Source organism: Embiotoca jacksoni, unplaced genomic scaffold (assembly GCF_022577435.1).
Source record: "Embiotoca jacksoni isolate LCO1_2020_lvr unplaced genomic scaffold, fEmbJac1.0.p SCAF_28, whole genome shotgun sequence".
Lineage (NCBI taxonomy): Eukaryota > Metazoa > Chordata > Actinopteri > Embiotocidae > Embiotoca > Embiotoca jacksoni.
Genome location: NW_027185379.1, coordinates 4,708,132 through 4,731,606, shown reverse-complemented (window position 1 = coordinate 4,731,606; position 23,475 = coordinate 4,708,132). Strand labels below are relative to the sequence as shown.

General features: G+C 43.5%; 1 protein-coding gene across 6 annotated transcripts in view; it reads left to right on the top strand.

Annotated features, from left to right (window-relative positions):
* The window catches only part of robo1 (roundabout, axon guidance receptor, homolog 1 (Drosophila)), a 212,346-nt gene that overhangs the window by 148,039 nt on the left and 40,832 nt on the right, over positions 1 to 23,475 (top strand). For all 6 annotated transcript variants that reach the window (XM_069161297.1, XM_069161300.1, XM_069161294.1 and 3 more), the window contains one exon: positions 22,947 to 23,104. In XM_069161297.1, coding sequence (XP_069017398.1) covers positions 22,947 to 23,104 — 158 coding nt within the window. The remainder of the gene's footprint in view (positions 1 to 22,946; positions 23,105 to 23,475) is intronic.

The following is a 23,475-nucleotide window of genomic DNA, read 5'->3' as shown; positions in this document are numbered from 1 at the left end:
CCAGCCTTAACCATGCATTTTCTTAACAGTGGCAACATACACAGCAAAGCCCTCAAATGTTTCCAGACAATAAGAACCAGATAAAAATGTATGACTCTACCCAGATTCACTAAAGTCATACAAAAAAGCTGTTTTATCAAAACTAGTCAACTGTATCATAATAAAGTATTCAGTAATATGCTGCTTTACAAATCCAGGACATATTTTAACCACGCAACAATACTTTCTTACAAGAAAAGAAAAGAAGACATCTGCACCTTTCTTTTCCTTCACCTCCCAATACGATGTTAGAGGAATATTGTATATTCTATCTATCCTTCACTCTTTTTCTTGACTTGAGTTTTTATTTTTTATTTTAGTTTCACACTCTTCAGTTTCTGCTTATGTCTCAATAGACTGCATTTCTGTCTGCTTGTCTGCCTCTCCTCTGTGGGGGTATACGCTAGATCTTTGGCAGAGGTCTCTCCCCTTCTCCTCTAATTGGCCATCTTCCCTCACTCCTAGCCTGCTAGATAATTGGACATGCAACCCCAGCCCTCGCCTCCCAATCATTGCTTCTCTCCAGCCCCCTCCTATATCCGTATACCTCTCATCCCAGTGTGAGACTCTCTGTGGACCCATCTTTGACCACTGGATCAAAGGGAATATGCAATACTGCACTGTCCTAACACATCACAGCTCAGGCTCACAATACCAAATATCTGTCTGAAATACATTTTTATGTCCAATATATTGCATCCAACATCTCCTTCTCACTACCTGAACCCCCGGAGACAAAGTGTAGCCTGTCCTTCTGCAGCACATAGAGAACAAGGTAATTCATTTTGGGGTAGCCCTGCTGGAATTATTCATGAGGGGTTCAATATCAAAATATTCTGCTCTGCTCTGGCCCTTAATAATTCATGGTTAGCATTCGTCTTCATTGGTATAGAGCGCGGAGGAGTCATCCGTCACTATAGGGAGCCTGGGTTTAACTAGTACCCAGCCCTAGTGTTGGTTTTCAGGGTTCACAGAGGTAGAGCAGGAGGGAGGGAACAAAAGAAGGAAGGCGTGTGGCTTTGTCACTCTGACGAGTGGCCCCCCCATCTCTGGGAAGGAGGTGGCTCCAAGAAGGAGAAGGCTGAGCTGTTGCCCTTTGGGAAAGGACCACTGGCTTCAGATTGAGTGATGGTGTCAGCCGCTAGTGTAAAACACCTCAATTAGGAATGCCTGGCATGCTTGGGCGCTTCTAATTATGAAGAATGCAAAACAACAGTCAGGAGAGACAGGAGAGGTCGCCTCGCAGTCAGCAGTACGCCAGGCTTACTCACCAACTACTGTTATGTGGGACCCACCACGGCGTGACTGCTTGGCTGACCTTATACACACATAATCATACAGATCTGACACATCCCCTGCCTGAGCGGTGTAGTGCAGCAGTTTTTACCCCCATTATATCTATGCTGGCCACCGGCTGTCATTCTTGTGAGTTTTTAGCTCTGCTTTGTTTTCCGAGGTGTAAAGTATCAACATAACCGCTGCACAAATGTGACAGCCCTGTATTGCAGTTATAGCGCTGCACAGCCAAGCGCTGTTCTGAGCGCAGCCAGCAGGCAAGAGCAAAATCCACCCACATTGGAGCTGGCTGAGAGAGAGTTCACACAGTCCCTGCAATTCATCGACGGAAACACGGAGATCAAGTCAGAAACTTGGACCCAGAGGAAAGTGACTCAACATCGGCGGTTCCCTGGAAACAGCCGGTGATAGAAGCCATCTGTGCGCAATTTGACTGCGTTGTCAGCCCACTTCCCCAGAAGGCATCCCTGTGAGGGGAAAAGCCTTGTAACATTATCAGCAGATATGCATAGCTACTGGGCAGTCAGCAATGAAGGGAGGAATGGATCGGGCGAGAGGTGGAGGGATGGAGACGGGAGGGAGTCCCTCGAGGTTTTCCTACTGAGAGACTGAGGTCAGCAGCAGAACACGAATAGGCTTCTTTTTTTTCAGGAGCTGTGAGGGAGTGAGTCCCTATACTCTCCCCCCCCCCCCCCCCCCCCACACACACACACACACCCTTTTCACCTCCACCTCCCTGCCTGATCAGTCACTGAGAACTCATTATAAGAGACCACAGAGAAGCACAGTAGAGGTGCAAGCACCAAAGAAAGGGGCCAGACGGGAAAGAAAAGCTGTGCCAACCAAATGCCATCACTGCCTTCCTGCTGGCTGCCACTGAATTTATTTCTTGTTAGGCAGATATTCATTTGAGCCATTGCTATTCATCTCTCAATGAATAACATGATACACGGGGAATTTTTGAGAGATGATTAACTGTTGTAAAACCTCGCAGTATGCATCTTTACTTCAACAATAAATCACATTTTCAGAATAGCACAACTGGCAGATTTCTCATCTCAATCACTTTACTGCCACCACCACCCATAAAACGTCTTGGTTTATTTAGTGGCAGCTGAGCATTGCTGCTTCTCTCAAAGGAGCGTCCTTGTGCCCCTCCCCTCCCCCCATGACCTTGAGTCTAATGGAGGAGGTCAATCCGAAGCGGAAGGGCAGTCTTTTAAAAGGAGGGGTACAGAATAGAATGAGGGAATAAAAGACTCAGTGTTGCTAATGATAACAGCGAGGAGGGCAACGCTGGGAGCCAGGTGATTATTCAATATCTGGAAATTCTTCCCCTGCCTTCTCTTTCTCCTGCTCTCTCATTTGCTCTCGCTTTGTCTCAAATGAGCTTGAGAAATATTGAGTGGGATTTTCTCACATCTTAGCAAAAATGTATTCCCTTTGCATTTTAGTCTCCCAAAATAATAGTTGCCTCTGTGTCTAGGATGTAATGTCCATGTACTTTTTATGCATGCATCCTTGGAGCAATTATTTGTTCCTGGTGTGGGAAACAGGGCCCAGCAGAGAGTCACTGACAGGGGGAGAGTGAGAAAAATAGGAGTCTCAAATGAGATCCAGGTGTGCAGGTAATCAATTTCATGGACTTTGGTTTTGCAAGGCTGCATGCTGAAGGGGACTGTCATAATTGGGCCACCATTTCAGAAAGGTAATGACTTTACAGCATTATTTTTTAGGACATACACACACAGAGACACACACATTCCTGCATGGACCCATAGAAATCACAGACCACTGAACACAATTGAGACAGATTGGTTTGTGGCATTTCCTAGTTACCCCCATGTTTCAAGGACTATTGCTGGCTTTTCCATTCATCACTAGGGGAAAGGCTGTTTAGAGGAGCTTTTTCTCTAGCATGCGGTCAGATTTATCACAGAGCACAACTCCTGTTCGGCTTGTTAACATTCGCTGGATGAGCCGTCCGGAGCTCCAGGTGCTGCAAAGTTAAAAGGCCTTTTATTAAGGCTAAACTGCAAATGGATTCACATCACCGAGCTGCTATACACAGGTGACCAGTCGACTCATGGATCATCCGTGTTGCCTGCTCTGGTTTTTCCACTTTTACTTCCGCAATTTAGCAAATAACACAAGTGCGTTAGTGTGGGAGCAACTGTACAACTGTCTTTATAAAAAATGAAGCTGCTGCTGATCATATATAACAATGTCATTATAGAAGATTGGCATCGCACAAGTACAAACAAAAACTACGAATATTTAAAGTGATTTTGAATAAAAATCGGAGAGATTCTACTACCTGACAGTTTATACTGCCAGGAGCATTTGCGGGACTGGCGGAGAGACATTCAGTTGTCTGCACAGTGCTGCTCTTGTCAAAAACATTTATTGCGTATGACATTATGTGCTCTAAAGAATACTAAATTAGATTATAAAACTTTATTTTAATTGGTCCTATTGAACATTCCAGTCAAAGAAGAATAAAGTCAAGAAGAGCCGACATGTACTGGCATTCACACAGATATCCACTGACGCACACATTTACACAGGCTGCACACAAATGAACATGTATCTTACAGTCTCTCGTAGTTTTTTCTGTCCTTAATGGATCCAATTACTCTTTCAAAGACTGCCAACACTGTATGGTGAACCAATTGTGATGGTAATTCAGTTGTTTTTAATGGACACGCTCTCAATAATGAACCTGTGGGGGGAAAGATTTTCCAGACAAATTGCAGCTCACGTGGTAAACATATATTATGCTAATGCAAGGTGCAGAGAGGTTGTCGTGTCTCATGCGGTAGGGGGTGTCATATTTTCCCTTGTATAATGGAGGAACCCTTCCTGTAATTGCCCCCACTTTAGTCCCAAATGGGAAGCGAGGGGTTTGCTTGTAGTGTTGAAGTATGTCACAGTGTGTTGAAAAAGCATAGACATGGACACATTTATGTGCGTACGTCCCCTGCTGAGGTACAGTATGGCATGCTTCACCATTCTGCATCATTTATTAGTCATGGTTTTCAAACCTAGCCATGCCGCTTTGTTTGAAGGAGTCAAACGATGACAGCACAACAGATGGCTCGGAGAAATTTGGTCCAGAACATTCCAGCACAGTTAACATAAACTAACTGGGGAATATTACTGTTCGCCCGTTCTCTCTGATCCAGTTTCATCTCCCTGTGATGCCCAACAGGCTTGTGTTCTTGGCTCGTCTCCCGACCAACCACTGAGTTACCTCCCGCTCCTCTCGCATGTTCCTGATCTCTGACACTTAGCGGACAGGAGCCTGGGATGGAGACCGCCGGACACAGAGGAGGTCACTGTATCCCATTTCACCACGGAGCATGAATAGATCTGGGACAACCAAACACGCACTGACCCCCCAGACTGCCCAGGGCACCGCGGTCCGGAGGAAAAGAGGGAGGGAGAGTACAAAAGAATGACTGGAGTGCATTCCTGAAAGGAGGAGAGATGGGATTGAATGACAGGGGAGGACAGGGGGCCACCGGTGACACTGGCAGTCAGTAGGATCGAGTTATCCTTCTGAAAAGCAGGCCCGGAAAAACAATGACTTTGGCATCTGTCTGGAAGGGAGAAACAGAAACTGGGATCTTGTGCTGTGGAGTGCTGAGAGTTCACTGGAATGCCTTTAATGTAACCCTGCCTGAGCTCTCATCGAATACTTCATGGCTCTCCATGTAGAACGTAACGTGAATCAAACTCTATCACATCAATCAAAGTACACTCACCAACTGTGAAGCCTGCTCCTGTAGTTGAAAACACGGTGAATTAGATGTTCACTGTGAATATCAGTGAGGTTTGTGTGCCAAGATGACTTTTCTTGTCTTGAGGCCATATCCTACATTAGATAAGGATCAGCATTCCTCCACTTTACAGATGTAGGTCATGTAGCCACAGCGGTGCAAGCAGCATTTGAGACTTGCTTCATTTGCTTTATTAACCATCACTATGTACTGTGAATTGTCTGCCCTTGCACTTCATAGATCAAATTGAGGATCTTTCTCCACCTTGTTTATTCTATTTCATTTCACCCACAGAGCTCAGATAAAATCACATCACATCTGTATCTGGGCAAACCACGCATACTTATCTCTAAAACAATAGAGTGCATACTGGCAAATACACTCAGGTTCTTTAACCAAAAATAAATAGCAAAAAGAACGATAAACATTTTTTTATTTTTTTTTAAACTGAAACTATATCAATCTAACATATAAGTCAGGTCAGAAGCACCCAGTAGCTCAGCCGTGGGCCAACACACCCAATATATATTAATACAATCCATTATCTTGCTACTCACTGGTGATTACTCCCTAAGTGTTGGTGGTATCCTGTGATTCGGGGCTGGGAGTATTTCCCCAGTGTCCATACTGTGGGACAGGAAGAGGCTAAACAGAAAGCAATTAGCTTTGATTTCTGGTCAATTAGTTGCTTTCTTCTTCTACATCGGAGTGCATATTTTCTCTGGGAAAAGGAAACCATGGGATGGCTGTCAGGGACTCGTCGGAAGTCTGTTGCGCTCATGTCGTCCATCCAAAACAAGTGCTCAAACACAAACATTCTCAGAGGAGTGAATAAACAGCTGTGGAACAAAAGGCACGCTAAAATCCTCAGATGAGGGCTTTTTGTATTTTTGTGAAAATGAAAAGCTCATTCCTGTTTTATTTTTTGAATGGAATGGCAAATTATATTCAATGTAGGTTTTAAGTTGTTTATTGGTACAGAGATATTTTTGGCACATTGTGCTGTACACTAAGATGCGGTTGACATGGGAGGAGAGAACGTTTGGGCTTTGCTGAAAAGGAAATTGAAAAGAAATAGAATACCAGGAGTCAGATTTCATGAAATAATAGCTGTGACAGAAATGGGGGAAAGGCAACGCAGTGCAGAAACCAAGAATGATTTTCTTCTTGGCTCAAACAAAAAGAGGCAGATGAAGACAAATATATCAGGGCTATATTAAATGCACCATTGCGTAGACAATTTACCTCACGTCCAGTGTACTTGGAAGCAAATAGTGCTTCTGTGAAACTATTACTGCGAGCTGAGGTTGGCTTGTAGAGTGGAAATGTTAGATTTCTTTTAACTGTACTGCTACAGACTGCTGGTTTCTTCCTCAGTTCCCTTCAAGGGTTTTCTAGACGGACATTTTTTTTTTGTCTTTGTGAAGAAAGAGTTCAAACCAAGCGTGGCATACTGGATCAGGTCCATGTGCTTGTGGCCTTTGTGTTTCATGGTGACCTGCCAAGGATTCCGTGCCAGAGGGAGCAACTGACTGCAAGGCAGCAATGCTGTCTTGTGCTGGGCCTTCAGGCCACGGGTCAAAGGGCTACTGGCTGGAGCTGTTAGCTCTGCTCTGCTTCTTACAGCAAACACATAGAAACGTGCACAATATACAGGCGCGAGTGGTCAAGCTCACATCAAGGGGCACACAAACACGTGAGCACAGTGAGTGCTCTCTTGCATGTTCATGCACGGACTGGAGTGGGGAATCGTCCATTTTGACTTTAATTGTGTTGTTCTATGCATTAGCCCAGGGCTCATTATGGGCTTCTACAGGCCGTGGGTGGATGAGGATTCATGCATGAAGCAGTGATGGAGGGCTTTTAGTGGACAGATGAGAAGGTGGAGGGCCTCTTCAGTCTGGGCATTGCTCTTCTATATCAGGTGGAGTGGCCATGGATGGCTCTCACAACAACATTCAAGTTGATCACTGCCGCTCCTTACTTCAGCCATTCTAAATAATGTTTTTTGTTAGAGCTAGTGACTCTTTCAAGCACATAATTTGGAGGACATTAGTGAGATGTGTTTGGCTTATGCATGTCAAGGCTTCAATGAAACGGATCAAAAGTTAGAGCATTAATTGGTCAACGCATGTTGTGCTTCATCTATTCCTAAAAGTCATTTCATTTTCTTACAGAAAATAAAAGTTTTTTGCATCAGAAAGTTGTGTTTTCCAGTGTGTCTGGCTTTGTGCCTGTGTGTATGGGAATGGCACGCTACAGTCCTATTTTCAGGAATTATAAAAAAACATAGTGAGGCTAAAGGAGAGAAGAGCTGCCTGGTTAAATGCTTTACACAAAATCATATCTTTATAGTCACATAAATACTCAAAATCTGCCCCAATAATTACTTTTATAAAACATTGTTGTAGTAATTAATGAAAACTCGGAAACATAAATGTTTGAAAAATACACATTTCCTGGTTGACCTCAACTGCAACCAAAAATGTGTAACTGGAGGTTGGCCAAGTAAATATGATAAATATTAATTTCAGTCCAGAGTTCAAGCTGGTGTGGAGGCTGTGTCATAATCTACACTGACCTCAAATGAACTTGTTATTTGCATACGGTTGCCCCAAAATAAAACCTTTTGTTTGCGCAGTAAACGTCCTTATGAAGGTTTGGACCAAAACATTATCCTTGTCTACATTCTGTTCATGCATCTAATACATGATTTGAGAATTGAGTAAGAATCCCAATTTGGATTTGGATTACTTTTGCATTTTAATCAGACTTTTTTCTTTCATTAGTCATTTTGCTTACAATGTAAATATACCTAATACCCAGTGCCAGCCAGTGAGAACAAATAATGTGCCTGTATTGTCTACAAGTGGGCAACAGTCAGTCTAAATATCTGACCCTTGACCCCAAGCACCCTTAATTTGAAACGTTTCGAGGTACTAATGGTTTTAATTAGTCATATCATCAGTAAACCACAACGCTGAATGTTCAACAGGAAGTGTCTTTATTTTGATCTCTTTATGCGGAGTCGTATGGATAGAAAGCAGAACCTACAGAGTACGAGAGCCTCAGAGAGATCATTACTCATGACTGTGCAGAGACGAACTGTACGGCCCCTGTCTGTCCCCGCCGAGACAAGATGTTCTGTGACTGCTTTATTCCCCGGTGAAGTCTACAGTATCACGCTCAGGCAAGCACAGTAAAGCACTGTGATGTACAGTTGGAGAGTTACCTTAAAGGCCGTGTGCTGATAGTGTGTGAGGGGTGGTAAAATAGACGGTGACAGATAGAGGGTCAGATCCTGGAATTGTAAGGACAACACTGGCTGGGTTTTTAGCCATATGATGACAGAGCTGACACTGGAACATCGTCTGGCACGCTCGAGATGTCTCTGTTTACTAGTCGGGGTTTCCACTCACTTGACTTTGTTGTAGCCCTGTCAGGGGACGAGGTGTCCACTTTAACACCAGTCATTCACAGTGCTGCACACTTTCCAGACGCTGCTCCATTTTTCTTCTGTCATCTTTACTCCGCGCTTATGCCAGTCCTGCCACCAGACGGAAGCGAGAGAAAGAGGGAGAGGGGTGAACAAATCAGACCAAAATTGACAAGTAAAAGAGAGCAGCAGTGAGAGATAAAAAGCAGACAGAAAGAGCTAAGAGACTGAAATTGAAGCGGCTACATAGAAGGAGAAAAAACATATTGCCATCAGTTGCCTTCTGAATAATTTATAGATTCTTCATAATCGAGAAACCCACTGCTTTTTATGATGTCATATTTCACAGCTAGTTTATGCTGTTCGACAGTGGACTAACACCACAGACTGAATGAAGACATATTAGATGTGGCTGTGTGGAATGTCTGTGTGGTGTTTTCCCTCCCAAACCTAAACATACTGTAGCTCTCGGGTCATATTCCACCATTTGTTTCAACCTCGCATGTGTATTTTCACTGTCTCTGTTTTGATACCTGACCCCATGCCAATTAACTGTGCTACGAACTTTGGCAGATCCGACTGCAGGGGATGCGCCCTGCGGCATGTACCCCCTTTCAGACGTCCTCGTGATTTTGGCTTTGTGTATGTCCCACGTGAACACCATGTCTGATGTGGGACGGCTGGTCAACCAAACACTTGAATGTCCTTAAAAACTCTGGTCGACTCATCTCAAAGCCGTCTCTTGTCACAAAGGCTCTGCACTGAAACCGCAGAGTGATGCTTGCGATAAAAGAGAGCCTCGGGTATTGGGCTCACATCCATCGCCACTTCAAAGACCAGCAGAATCTATAGGAGCGTTCTCCATTGTCTGCTGTGCAGGTGTGCTGCCTCCCAAAGGCTGTGGAGGTCTCAGAAAGCCACAGAGCTCTCCACAGAAGGCTTGCTGAGATGCTATCTCTCCCACATACAGACAACATGGTGGGGACTCAGACAATAGAAGGCATGTGGACTCTGGTACTGCAGCGTGTGTGTGTGTGTGTGTGTGTGTGTGTGTGTGTGTGTGTGTGTGTGTGTGCGCGCGCGTGTTAGCAATCAGCGTTAAACCTTGCGGGTGGATCGAATTGTTTTCTGGGGAATGTCATGTTTTCATTTTAGTTGAAATATGTTCAGTGTTTAGCAGAGTTTTCCTCCTCGCATAACGTGACCCGGGTGTGCCAGCTGCAGCCCGCATTCCAAAAAGATGCAAATCAGGTTGAAGGAAGACTCGTGATTTTTTTTTTTTTTTTTAACATTGTTGCTGTATCAAACTACAAAGTATTTTTGACTGGCTAACAGTTTGTCATCTTATACAACTTGGTGATCAATGAGAAGGTGCCCTGGGACCAACTTCAACCATATACATATCATGTTTCTCTTGTATCGGCATTTTTGAGAGACTGCAACCCTGTACCACGGCAAAATGTGAAATAGACACGCCGGTCCACTACAGCAAAACGTAAGAAAGGAAAAAAATGTTTTGCCATGATACTGGGTTGGAGACTATCATGTGCTTCTGTTTCTCAAATGCTGCTCCAATAGAACACGCTACCAATGAGCAACTGTCCACCTTCATCAGGCTGACATTGTGTAGTGTGACTTCAGCGTTACACTTTTCACGGACAGCACACCTGTTGAGTGAATCCTGGGTTACATCCAGTCCCTGCAATCAAACTTACCGAACAAACACTATGCTCAACGGAAAAAAAATGGAGGAACATTTTTATTGATGTCACCCATATGGTCTGTGCTTTCAGGCAGGTCTCACCCACATGCTGCTCTGAATTATTTGGCCCATCTCCACAACAAACTGAACACCCTCATCTGTTGCTCCAGAGGGCAACAAGCTCTGTCGCATCCTGGCCCTGATTATTTTTTGATCCTTTGTTGAGCACAATGTAGCTTTTTAGCTGCCTGTTCTCTTATCATGAGTCTGTCGGCATATTTGGGCCTGGCAGAAACTAAACATGGATTTATTTGATGATTTGCTGTGAGGGGAGGCGGTGGCAACATTTTGTGATGAATTCTCTCCACACGTGAAGCACGTTGGACATGTCTTATCTCCAGGGAGCAGAGGGAGAGAGTATCTGTTTGTTGAGTCCTGACCTGAAACTGAGGATGCTTAGTTTCTTGAAGAGATACTGAGGGAGAGGATTATGGTTGTGAGGGCTTCTTCCCATAATCATTGATCTCATTCACTCTTCCTGCCAGGGGACAGTTTCAGAGAGTATTTCATGTTTGCTTGCACACTTGATTGTTTTACAATCCAGCTCTGTTGCTCTGTGACTACACTGAACCAGCAGGTGCTAATGAGATGTACCACTGACCACACAACCTGGCAGCTCTTAACACAATGCTGTCTGTGCACGCATGGCTGCTAAACACACACACACACTCAACTTTCCATCCAGCAACTAAGTTCTAAACAAGATTGTGTCATCTTCCTGAAACTCTTATTGGATTATAGTTAAATTGTGGTTGAGCGATTATTTTTCCTTAAATTATCCAGACTGCCAGACTGAGGTTTAAGCAGGCCTTCAAATGAGCTTTTACCTCGCCTTGCCTCTTTCATAACCTATGTTGAACAGCACACCCAAGCTGGTCCTCAAGCAGTCCAGCCTTTGGCAGAAAAACATCAAACATCTACCAGCACCCCAATACTTCTTTGCCTTTCTGCCCTGCTTTCTTTTAACCTTCTAATCATTCAGCCAGTTCTTTCTCCTCCATTTCTTAAATTTCCTTTTCCCTCGATCCTTGCCCCTTCTCCCCTGGACCAGATGGGCTCCTCTTTCCCTTTCAGAATAATTCCTCTGTGATGCACAGGGGCTTCCAGCTGACCACATGCCTTTGGATGTTGCAAATGGTATCCGAGTTTTCTTTTTTTCTTTTTTCAAGGGTAAACTAGAGGTTGCCGTTTCCGGTGGTTGTCTTTGTAGACACCTGCTCAATAAAATAATTCAGAAAAGAAGCCCAACACTTAGGATTTAAAGATGAATTGACAATAAAACATTCCTATAAAAAAATTTAAAAAAAACATTCCTACAATTTTACACACATGCTGGGCAACAGGAAAATGAAAATGAGAAGAATAGAACAGGAAGTAGAACCAGGAGGATACGTCGCCCGTATTACAATATAATTGAGACAGGCCAATGGCTGATCTTTACTAAGTTTATAACACTGTACATTTGTTGGCTTTATTATCATCCCTGCCAGGGCTTTTCTTCTTCCCCAAAGGATTAACTGCCAAAGCAAAGTTCTTCATTGTGATTAGATGTTCAGATATTAATATTTCAGATGTTGAAGTTTTGAAGACCAACTTTATTGTGGAGAGAGCCCGCAAGGCGTGGGAATGAAAAGACACGACACCAGTATTTCATATTCTCTTTTAATGTCACCCAGTAAAGCCCAGTTAGTGTCCATCAAGTCTTATGCAATTTTCCATTTTGTATTTTGAAATTGTCTTGCTACATGCCATCAGATATACAGCCAGCTTTACATGACTAATGTAAATATGATTAATTAACAAATTAATGGACAGCTATATGAGTTAGTTGTTTTTCCAACAGGCAAACATTTCTTAATTTGGGGATAGGAATAAAAAAATATATATATTTTCTTGGTTTTCTTGATCTTTGATGCTTTATCTGCCTCGGGATAAAACGATGGAGAAGACTTTCTATAAGCAGGAATGGGAGTTGATGAAGCAGATTTCTAAAGCAGGAATGGGAGTTGATGAAGCAGATTTCTAAAGCAGAAATACAGTTAAGAAACCAAAATCAGCACACAAATCATGTTTCGTCGGAATCCACCTCGACTCTCCTCTCTCTTCATCAGGCTGCCAAGCTTGAATTTAGGGAGTCTACGAAAGAGGCACGCAGCTCCTCGGAAAAGGAAAGGATTTCTCTCCCACCTCTATAAATCTCGCAGATATTTTCGAGTCCTCTGTGAGCAGGGTTGATGCTGTAGCCTTAAATTTCCCGTCCTCCAGGGTTGGCTTTGTACCCTGGGGAGAGGTATCATAAATCAGCTCACCAGGATGTTTCAGGCATGTTAACAGTAGCAAAGTATCCCATAAAACAAAATGAGCAAAAAAAAACATGACACAAAATTTCTTTGTCTTTGCCCTATCTAATGAAACTTTCAAGATGGAAAATCCAGGACTTAACATGAGTCCTGAAACCTTACACAGTGTCAATTTCACAGGGATCAGGGTAATTTCTGGCACATTTACAAAACCGTCTCTGTGGCATCAGCAATGCTGGACATTGCATGTTGGACAAGTTGACAAGTGCAGTGAAAAGCTATAGCACCAAAGTGTTTGGCAATGATTACACAGGAGTAAACTCTCACTTGGTAGGCAAGTACTGAAGATAATGTTTCAACTCTATATTTTTTTCTGACACACTATATCTGACAGCATTCCCTCGTTCCATTTTCTTTCGGTACCACTTTCCATTGTAACAGATCCCCTCTTAGATAGGGCTATGGACATCTTTTCATCTTCTCAGGGTCCATATGGGAGAGTTTAGGGTCCATGTGGAAGCCATTGAAATGGGGACGGCAACTGATCAGAGAAAGATGTGCCCCTCTGGAGCTGCAGCACATGTGTGGTTACCAGTACCCTTATTTGCTTTTGTCTCACCCTTTTTAACATTCCTATGCCCTATATCTCTGCAGGACCCCCCACCTCCCTACTTTTACTTAACCTCTACAACCTCTTCCTCTCTTTGTCCCTCTTCCTCCTTCCTCCGCTCTCTCCCCTGTGCCTGGTAAAGTGATTGGAGAGGGATCAGGATGGTGGAAATGAAAGTGGCCATGACGAAAGGCTGAGGGATCTGCTGTAACATTACATTGGATCCCCTTGCGTTTTTTCCTTCCCCATTTTCCTCTGCGCCTGCCTGCTTCCCTCCACACAGCCGCTATCATATTACTCTCTCACAGGCATCTCCGCAACAGCCGCTGATGTAATCCTAGTTTATGGTCCGGTCCCGACCGAGGCACGCTGTTTTTCTGCAACAATCGCTCACTCCTACTGTTTCCAAAACCACTATCAAATTAGATTTTCATTGGAAACTAAGTGTATTAGGCTAAGATTTCCATTACACCGATTTAAGATGAAAGGCAGCGCTCTCCATTCTCTGTTTTGAATTAGTTTGTTTGACATGTTCTACAGAGACATCCGCGCACCGCATGTCCACTGGATCTCATTAAGCTTTCATTAATAAGTCTGTTTGGCCTCGTCCGAACAGACAGGCAGCATAGTCAGTTGGAGAACTAAAACACAAGCAAACACCCCTACCTGCACATAAGTTCCTACACAAACAGACTAGATTCTGCCATACTGCGCTGTTGACGTGCAAGTTGTTATTAACCCATGAAGAGTCCCTCTAACCGGTGGTGAGCCGGAGCTGTGTAATGTTACTGATTTCCATTAACTCAGACATGAAGCATAGCCAGGCGCTCAGTTATTATAAACCTCTCATCTCTCGCTTCACACCCCCCCTCCCCACCACACACACACACACACACACACACACACACACACACACACACACACACACACACACAAACCCCCCTGCCATGCACGGCCCTGTTTGCACAGCGCCGCTATAGAAAACCACAGTATCAGTCTCCACTGTTTGTTGATAATATACTTTTGTTTTGGGAAGACAAGCGAGAGATTGGGGAGTGTACTGTTATCTGGTTGTGAGATCTCAGGATAATAGAGAAGTGAAAAGATTTGCAGCAGATGTTTGTGTTCCAATCTGCTCTGATGAGGCCGAGTAGTGGGTCAAATGGCACTCGGCAGGAAAGCGCGCTGTGATTATGGATGTCATTTTTCTGATGGTGTGAGTTAGCTAGCAGACAGGATCTTGTTACGGTGTCATGAGTTGTGCACCCTGAGTCCACATCATCGCACGTCACAGTAAATAAGGAGCATTTGAAATGACTGTGCTGCCTCGACTGCGACTAATTAATTTAACCATTACTGTATCTTTCCTGTCTTTACCTCGCGCGCACACACACGGTACACAGATGAACACACAAACTAACATGTAAAAACAGACAACCAGACGGATCTCAGTTCCGCAGGAAGGAAAACAAGTTACCTCACATCCCCCTTTCTCAGCCCTCAAATTCAAGGGTGCCGTGACTGTTCTGGGTCCTACACAGCTTCTTTGTCATCACGGAGATGAGGAGGGCTGAGATCTGGAGGAGGTGCAGGGGGAGGGCCGATTGGGGCTCCACGGGCCAGGAATGTTAATTGGGAAGATTGTTTTAATAAGGTCCTCATCTTTGCAGATGCTGGGAGAGGGCTATAGCTGGTGGGGCCACACAGACGGGAGGGCAGCTCACAGTGAGATGTTGTCAACGAACATAACTGACGCAATGTGAACTGAGCTGTGTAAAACACATCACGGGATTTAGGCACAAGTGGATAAAGATATTCTGTGGCTCTTGGCGTGTTTACGCCTGCTTTTCTGGAGGTAAAGGGATTTACTGTAATGAGCATTCTATGGTGACAAATGTGCAATATGCATAGCCTCACCGCTTCTGTGTAAAATCCTATTATTCTGTGAAGACGCAGACAGACTAGCACAGTCTAGACTTAACACAGGCAGAGAGGAGAGAGAGAGTACAGCAGTGAATAAAGAGGGACAAATATAAGAGGTAACAATTCATTAAAGGTCAGGTTTTTATATTTTCTCAAGTACCTTACATCATATATATCCCTGCAGATTTTAGGGTCCTCTACCCCTATACAAAAGAAGCGAATTTGGTTTATGGTGCGCATAGTGCTGACAAATTACATTTGAAAAAAATTCAACAGCATTATCCACCATTACTCTGGACAATCCACATGATCTGCAAGCAGCAGTTTTCATTGGAACTTTCTTTAGTAGAAACACTCAAATCTTTCTCTGAGGTATTTCAGACTTAAACATTATAACATGTATAAACCATGCCGAGAGACAGTTGTAATATAGACATGCTATAGAAGACAAATTCTGAGACATTATGAGCCCTTTTTAATTTCCCATAGATTATCATGTTGCATGGAATGTGGAGATGTATCATGTACTTAACTACGTTATACAAAATTATAACACAATATATAATTATTACTGTGTTACTGGATTCCACGATCACAATTCACTGTGTATGTTACACATGAATTGTGTTTTATAGACTGGTTACAGTTCACAGATGTCAGAAACGAACAGAGCCGCTTCGCCGCTGTCTCGGTTGAGTTTGAGAGAGAGAAAGAGTCAGAGAATGAGCGAGCATACTGTACAGGTGTTCTGGTTTGTGTGTGCGGTAGTGTTACATCTGCTCTTTTGTATGTGTATGCAGCGAGCTACAAGCTGGAGGCTATATGCTGAGTGGTGAGAGCTCAGTTACTGAGGTTCTCAGTTCCTCCTCTTCCTCAGGGAGCAGGCAGCGGAGCTCCACCTACAGACAACATTTAAACTAAAGAGAGGTTTTCTAATACAGTTTACGCTTTTGTATTTAAAAGCAGAGCCCAGTCCAACCTGCCAAGTGTTTACATAGGAACAAGCCTCTTTCGGTGCAGATAGTTTGTTGCTATGTCATTAAGTCATCTTTTGCTGCAAATGAAGGTAATTCTCTACTCGTAAAGTCTATTTATTTACCTGCTTCTCCCACCTTTTCCTCCCTCATTATTATTTTACTGCATTGTGAAACTCCCAAAGCACTTAGAATGGAAACTAAATGAATTCCTTTGGCATCAGGTTTATGTTGTGTAATGTGGATTTTTTATTTTTTTTATTTATTTAACTTGGACTGCATTTAATGAGAAAACTATACCTGTCTGAGTGCATTTAGTAACCACACTATTTAATAATGTGTTTCCACAACAGGTAACAGGCTCTTCTTGAGAACCAAAACAGCCTTGAAATCGCTTTCTTATGCCGACAAAGTGTACGGGTGGATTTGTCAGAAGCTCACAAATCCACAAATGGCTCGTTGATGTTTTTCAATCATTAAATTTAAATGTGATAATCCCATACAGATGTTTATTACACAGTTTGCATTGTGGTGGTGTTCCTATCAGAACTTTATGGGACTTGTATTTTTTTTTCTGCTTTTTATAACGTTTTTGGACAATGTAGCTGGTTCTTCAGCTGTGCTTTTTCTACGACCTTCCTGCCTGTGCAGCTCCAGCACTCGAAACACTTTATTTTCGTCCAACTCCTGCTCGCCCTGCACTCAAATCAAACAGGCACTGTTTATTGAACTATGAGGTGCCAAGTCACTCACTCACTCTGTCACTCACATAAACCTGCCTCCCCGCTGCCCTCTGTGCCTTTCGCCGTGTTCGCCAAATGGCATCTCTCTCTCCGAGCCTGACGAGAAGACTTATGACCATTTAAACAAACACAGGCGCTCAATGGCCTCTCTGTCTGAGCGGCTGTGGGGCAGAATTTCCTTTATGTGGTGTGTGTGTGCCCGTGTGTGCCTGTGTGTGTGCACATGTTTGTGATTCTTTATGTGCAGATATAATTGCTGTTGGATCCTAACACACATGAGGTCTGCATGTGTGTGTTGAAGTGTGTAACGCAGAGGATGAAGCACTGAGATTGAACCTTCTGCAGCCTGTCTGGGCCAGTGCAAGGGCAGACATGCGCTCTGCTGTCCCACTGAAAAGGTCCACAAAGCCATATGCCCAGGCTGCAAGTGCCAGGTAGAGTTTGTAATCAGCTGGCAGAGCGCAGTGTAAATGCCTTCACCCCTACTTCACTTATCACACACACATAACAGGGCCTGCCTGACTCACATGGTGTAGCTTACATTTGGTTTGCATGTGTGTATCTGTGTAGTTAGTAGCTCATGCACTCATTATTTGATGCTAATATAAACACAGTCATGTTCCAACTGCTGTGATGCCTTTAAATTATTTATTTTGTTATAACATGGCAAGTAAAACAAGTTGGAAATTACATGTTGATAAGCACACCTTATCCACAGTGCTGTTTGCACACTGAGGCTTCAATATTTATAATCTAATGATGCCATATGTAATAATCTATGAGTCAGAAGGACCAAACCACTTCCTTGACTTTAATACTATAGAAGCTAGAGTATTAAAGTCAAGGAAGTGGTTTGGTTCATTTTGCTGCTCTTTTACTTCAGTAAGATTTATCATGCAGAGCTGTTGCTTGTCATGGAGTGTTATTACGTTGCTTCACTGGTATATTTACTTCCTACTTCTTCCACTCTTGTCAGGCTCTCTGTGTTTTTAAGAGTTAATCTATGACATCACATTTGAGTCTGGAAGATGACCTCATGACATTTGCAGGTGCAGACCCTACAGACCAGTGGGGTCATTGTCAGCCTGTTCTTGTTGACATATTTACGGGTGTCCACAAGATATCTCGCAGTCAACCAGGCACTCGGGCTGTCAAGCGTTTTTAACCGATGGGGCTCCGCAGATGTGACCTCAAATTGAATGTCACGGTTGTCTGGAGAACTTCTATTGTTTCCTAAATGATTTATAAGTGCAGAATTTGAACATAAATGTTAAATCTAGAAATTAGGCACCAAAAGATCAAAACATTCTTAAGAAAAAATGATGTCATTATTCTGTTGTCAATTATCATGTACAACTTCCCTGCTCGTCAGTTTTATCTCTGTTTTTGTGTATGTATATATAACGGTGAAGTTCATATCTATATGTATCTACCTCAGACAGTATCATGGGCAGGGCAGCTTGGATGCTGCTGGGTTGCTGGATGGGATGGAGTATCTGCAGGGTTGGCAGGAGGGCAGAAGCTCGGAGTGGAGGAACGAGAGCCAGATTGAGAACGAGAGAGGAGTCTGCTGTGTCCAATCTTATCTCTCTGGTGGTGGGGTCAGGGAGGAAGGAGGAGGAGGAAGGCGTGTGTTTGTGGGGGTGTGGGGGGGGGGGGCAGTGGTTCCCCAGCGTACAGCCGGAGTCCTGTTATATCTTCACACCCACCAGCAAAGTTCCAGATTTATGCAGTGCAAACAGACACGCACACTTTACGCATGCCTCTGGCAAATTATCCACCTGCAACAGCCTTTTGCAATAGAGTGCCATGGGTTAACACGCCATAGCCATGAGCCTGTCTTTGATGTAGGCTCCTCGATGTGTGTGAGCTGACAGAGGTATGATAAGGGGGTCAAATGCTGAGAGGGGAGAGACAAGTCTAAAGACAAAGTGGGATATACATCGAGGGAGAGAATGAGAATTGTTTGTCTAAAAGGCCAGGCCGGAAGGCACTTGTCAGAAGCATCGGTATGGAAGTATACAGCATAGCTGCACTGTAAACAATGCAGGCTTTTGCTTATGGCATAAACAATGCTCACAAAGGGGGCCGAAGAAATATGATGTACAATTTCTTATATGTTTATTTTGTATTTATTTTGTTGTTCAAAGGAAACCACAGATTACCTTCTGTTAGTTATTTTGCAGATTCCCTCTCTTTTTTTTTTTCTTCCCGTCTTTAGTTCATGCTCTCAGCTGTTATCATTCTTTCTTGCCTTCTGGGGGCGAGCCATGCCCATTCTGTTTTTAAGGAAAACTCCAAAGCCAAAGGCGAGACCCATGCTGTGCTCTGTCTCTCTGCAGGATTGACTCCGGGTGCCTTCTGATAAACCTTTAATTCCCTGGTGGCTCTGTTTTTGTATCCTTCCAAAGATTTGTGGGGAGCTTGTTTCACTTGGTTTAATTTCCTCAGAACAAAGCTCATATGATCTTCCCACCCAGACTTGTGTGTGGCATTAAGTCTTCATTTTCATTAATGTTGGAGGGGCAGCACGGGAATCTCATTTTAATTTGACATTTAAGCATCTGTTTTCAATTTCTTGAGGAAAAGAGTGTGTGTGTGTGTGTGTGTGTGTGTGTGTGGGTGTGTGTGTGTGTGTGTGGGTGTGAATGCGAGGGTGGACAGCGGATAGTTGGTGTGGGTGTTGAACCTGTGTTTTTTCAGACCTGACTGCAGCCATCTCAGCTGACCTTTAAAGGGAGGTTCAGATGTAAGAAATGATCGCAGCTAATGGTGTTAGCGTCTGCAGAGCTCCGATTGGCTACTGTGGACCTTGGGAGAAATGTATTATACAGTACCGTGTGGTAGGACTGGAATTGGAAGTGCCCAACAGACATTTGCCACTGCAAACTAAAACCTCTGCTTTGATAGATATATGGTTGTTTTGTCAGCTGTTTGTCTTGCAGCGAGGTACGTCAGCCAAATGAAATAGAATGTGTTTCGTTCTCACTGAAAGGAGGAAATGCAACGCAGAATAGATGTCTTTACCTATACAAAGCGTATTGATGTCTGTCCAGGTCCGGATATGCACTCTATTCCATTCCATCAGCAGCATATTTGAGCAAATCCAGGACGGACAAAGAGGCGTCTTCATGCTGGGACCTGTGACTTTGGCCCATTTCCACATATTAAGCTACAAACTGCAAATCTCTCTGTACACACACAAACGCACACACGCACAACTGAGTTTGGCCTCCCTGTTAATAGCCCAGGAAATATTATCTGCTAGGGGACAGCTGCAGGCTCACGAGAGAGACAGAATGGTAGAGTAGGCTCATTATCCCAAACACAGATACAGACAGCACCACACACACACACACACACACACACACACACACACACGCTTTCAGGACAGCACACAGTCCGAGAGCCTCGCTATCACTTTTTTATGCAATTCGGGTCCCAGAACAGGAACAGTCCTGGCGAGCAGGCTCTTTTTCAGTATGAACACAGGAAGGAGCAATGGTAGATGCTCATTTAAACCAATGGGGCCAGACGCAGCCGCTTCCACCACAGATCCAGATCTGACGGGGCTGCTGGCGGAAGTTGGGGCTTTGTACCCCATCCAGATCTCTGTCCGTCCGTCCGTCTGTTTGTCTCACAGACTGTCTGGCTGCCTCTGTCTCACTCTGCCTTCATCCCAGAGGATTTTATTTTCCACTCCGCAGATGTTCGGGGCTGTCTGCTGCGCTGCACTCAGCTGTGTTTATAACAAAGAGGTGTTGGTTTGGAGGAGGAGAGAGGGCAGCGAGGTGGGGGAGTGAGTGCTGTTGAGGAGGGGTGGAGGTCACTACGCTGTTGGTGTAAACACTGAATGATGCCAGCTCTCCTTCGGGCCTCCAACAAGTCAATACAGCATCTCTTTTTTTTTTTTTCTTTTTTTTTTCTTCATTTCCTCCCCACACATCCCTTTTTTATTTTCCAGAGGGACAAATGCATTTGAATGTTAGCTAAAAGAGGTAGAGTGGGGTCAGCAGGGGAGGTAGAGACCCACTGAGAGATGATGTGCAAATAATGTCCTGGTTAAAGTTAGTGAGGTCACTCATGCAAGCATTTATTATAGGTCTGCACTATAGCCAATAAAGAAAACCACAAATTTTCTCACACACCCTTTACTTTAGACTTCTTACACATTCATTCTTTACTATTATGATGTCCTTCAATCTCCATCTGGTTAAGCAACTTTGATACCAAGTTTAAACACTTGTAAAAGACGTGTAAAAAAAGAAATAAAACATGAAAAAAAGCCATTTTTGACATTTTCTGAGTCGGGGCTGGCAACACCATCTTCAGTGTCTGACTCACCCGGATACTCATGGCTGACTTCTACATTAACCCTCTTCAGAGCAAGCTGGATTTGCTGATACAAATAGAGACATTGTTTCTTTATATGGAGCCGGTGCTCTAATGGATCGGATGCTTACTGTTTACATTTGCATTCCTGGGTGACTCGATTTGCTTTTAACCATACGAAATGAAGTCATGACACAGCTGCACTGCTGAGAATGAAATGGATCAGAGTGAGTGCAGAAAATTTTGCGGGTCAATCACCTAATTGCGTTTTATCCGTATACAGCACATACATATATGTGCATGCCTCCTCCTCAACGGTGGCAACAGCCGATGAGTCACAAAATATCCGATAAGTCCTTGTGCTTTGTTTCTCAAAGATACTGTCCTACACTTAAGAAAAAGCTGTGCTTAACGGGTGGCACTAGTGTGATTATGCACCAAAGGACTCAAGCTATTACAGCACATCTTCCTCTGAAACAAGGTTCCTATTTTTGGATTGAAAATGTGATGTAACTAGGAGCAGAGAGCAGTATCTAGGCTTTGGCAATGACCAATTAAGTGCTTAAGGGGTTTAGTGAGGAATTTGTAGGCTGTCAGGAGGTGAGGGGTCCTTCGGTGAGCCTCACTTTGATCTGTGACTGAGATGACTTCGGAGCAAGCTGAGGAGCGTGAGACAATAGGTGGCAAAAGCTTCTTTTTATCCCCAAAACACAGATAAAATCACTCACAAGCATATATTCAAATTACGTTTTCATACATACAAAGAGATCGCTGTCCATATGCACTCACTGCGCTGATCTGTACACTCTGTGTGTGGCCTGAGTACAAGGACTATTTTCATGTGTTTTCTATGTATATGCATTGGAGCTGGGAGAATGATTACTGGCACACTGTCCAGGAGCTTGTTGCTCTTTCATTACTTTCTCCCCTCTCCATAACCCTCCAGTTTATCTTTCACACTGCAGATGTGGAACTCAGCGATACGCTGTTTCTCTGCCCAGGTGGATGTGTATTGATCTGCTTTGTTGCATCTACAAGTTTGATATTAATGTGATATTCTGACAGGCAAAGAAAAACTAATGACCTTTGCAAATGCAAGTTTTGTAATTTTGCATTTAGCTCCAAATGAAAATCTGAATTGCTGAGTTGACATCAACAAATTAGACCCGAGAATGAGAAGCTGTGGACCTCTTTAATCCAAATAATGAAATTCCATTGCTGCGTCTTTTTTTTTTTTTTTTTTTTTCTTTTTAAGCACTTCCAACAGAGCAAATCAATGCAAATAAGAATTATATCCTACCAAAGTTGTTACCAAGACAGGGATGGTAGATTGGATCTAATGTAGATTTCCAACCATCTCTAGATAGAATGGCTCTGAGTGGAGAGGATGCAAATATGGAGAGTCAGAGAGAGATGAAGGAGCGATGATGGAAAGGTGTGTGTGTGTGTGTGTGTGTGTGTGTGTGCGTGATTATATGTACTTATTTTATTTAGTCAGTGCTACATGCAGTAAATCAACCAGAAATATGTGCCGAACATTTAGTCATCTATGCAGAACTAAGTATGTGCGTTAAAACACCTTTACTGCTGTTTTACTAGCTGCCTTCAGGGTTAAAAAATTAATCTGCAGCTTTGCGTGTTATGCTTCTTTTTATTTTTGTGTAACAGCCATCACGTGTTTCTGTACTTGTCGTAAAAGGGGGACAAATTTATATTTCGTTAATTATTCCTTCTTCTGTTTCCGTGTAGTTCTACGTGATGACTTCAGACAAAACCCTGCAGATGTGATTGTGGCAGCGGGAGAGCCGGCCGTCCTGGAGTGTCAGCCTCCTCGTGGACATCCTGAGCCCACCATATCATGGAAAAAAGATGGAATAAATATTGATGACCGAGACGAGAGAATCACTGTAAGTATTATTTTTTTTCCAGCCTTGTTATTGCTTATAATAAATGACATATATACATGTTCAGAGTTTAAAGTTAGAGTTTGTACTATTTGAGAAAAGGATGTGATGCCTAAAGACGGCTTAGTATCGAAGCATGATATTTTTAAACCCGAGATAGAATGACCCAATGATGCAGTGAAGTCATGAAGTCCATTACTACCGCTTCAGGGTTTGTTAAAAGATTGATTTGTTTGGCTCATTATTCACATGTAGCAATTCCAAAACTCAAATAACCTAATTTTGCTGGCTACAACCTTTAATAACTGAGGCATATAATCAGTCTTCCTCCACTAGTCAGCAGCAGTGCATTGATTAGGGATGGCCTGCTGATG